Here is a 1,776-nt window from a genome sequence, read left to right as displayed (position 1 = left end):
AATATATAGTTGTGTGTGCGTGTGTATATAAATGTATACAATATATATAAAATAACGAATATATACTCATTGATATACACACACGCGGGTATATATACGGAGAGTATATCCAATCCATACATCGATTTCATTATATATATATATATACATATATATATATATATGTAAACACACACCCGTATATACATATATATATATATACACACACACACACACACACATATATATATATATATATATATATTTATATTCACATACGTACTATAATAATTTATATAAGTTATATGCACATGTATTTGTAATATATAGCTGTGCGTGTATATATATATATATATATATATATATATATATATATATATATATATATATATATATATATATATATATATATATATATATATACATACACATACGCGCGCATACACAGATTAAAAAAGAAAGAGAGAACGTGTGAGAGCAGAATAGGAAGTATATACGCATACTACCTCATAGATATATAAACAAAACAGACTGTTTTTATACACACCCACCCACACGCTTCTACGCTATATATACACGTGCGCGCACGGGCTTTTTACGCACACCATATAGATATATACAACACGGTACATGTGTATATATCCAAAGACTGTTTTCACCCCGAATCATAAAGATCTACAACGAATAAGGGCTGTATATATACACATATATACATATACACTCTGGTTTGACTTGGTATATACGCTCACACACATATATTTGTGTATATATATTTATACATACTGTTCGTTACTCATTCTACATTTTGACCCGAGACAACGGATAAAGGATATTGAAAAATATATTTAAGTCTTCACCAAAGACTATATATATATATACAGCGTATATATACACGTATATATATATATACAATATATATTTACATATTATATAGTTAATAATGGCTAAACCAATCACTGTGGTAAGTTATATACACAAGCGCCTTGTGTTTATTTTTTCCACCTTGTTTTCATTGTTGTTATTATGTTGCCCCAGGGTGGCCGTGACCGAGCGACCAGTTCTCGGATCGATGGCGCTCCAGCTGTGACCTTCCCATCGTTTCCTTTCAGCTGTATCTATGGACGACATAGATACGTTTTTTTCTTTTTGTTTTACCAAACGTTGTTGATGTTTATGATGATGATGATGATGGTGGTGGTGGTGGTGGTTTTTAACCTTCCCTCCTCGAATGAAACCCTTTCCTACTATTGCGGCTACCTTCGATGAAAGCCTCTCCAGCTGTGACCATCGCGTCTTATTCCATTTTATTTTCGTCTTCCTCCAACATCATTGTCTAACCTTTCTTTGTTTAAAATCGTAGAGTGATTGAGATTTAGCTGCTATTTCTAGCAGATATAATACCATGTTTAGGTCTCTACGTACATAAGACCGTAGAGTGTGATTTGAGGGAGATTTGGCTGCTATTTCTACAAGGTCTAGCTACGATTTAGAGGTCTTCTTCGTTGGTTCATACAATTATACATAGATAAGACATTAGAGTATGATTTGAGGGAGATTTGGTTGCTATTTCTAGCAGGTCCAGCTACCATGTCGAGGTCTCCCTCATTGGCTCATACATACATATATACATAGATAAGAGAGTAGGGTCTGATTTGAGGGAGATTTGGCTGCTATTTCTACCAGGTCCAGCTACCACGTAGAGGTGTCCCTCATTAGCTCATACATATATACATAGATAAGAGAGTAGGGTGATTTGGCTGCTATTTCTCGCAGATCTAGGTACCACTTTGTTTTGTT

General features: G+C 33.7%; 1 protein-coding gene across 1 annotated transcript in view; it reads left to right on the top strand.

Annotated features, from left to right (window-relative positions):
• The first annotated feature begins 437 nt into the window (after positions 1-437).
• Positions 438-1,776, top strand: part of LOC106877659 (lysoplasmalogenase TMEM86A) — a 24,753-nt gene continuing 23,414 nt past the window's right edge. The window contains exon 1 of the mRNA XM_089345373.1: positions 438-940. Within this exon, the coding sequence (XP_089201499.1) occupies positions 920-940 (21 nt within the window). The 5' untranslated portion in view covers positions 438-919. The remainder of the gene's footprint in view (positions 941-1,776) is intronic.

This window comes from Octopus bimaculoides, chromosome 29, assembly GCF_046866305.1.
Source record: "Octopus bimaculoides isolate indiv1 chromosome 29, ASM4686630v1, whole genome shotgun sequence".
Lineage (NCBI taxonomy): Eukaryota > Metazoa > Mollusca > Cephalopoda > Octopoda > Octopodidae > Octopus > Octopus bimaculoides.
Note: the sequence above shows the minus strand (reverse complement) of the source record. Positions and strands in the feature narration are given on the sequence as shown.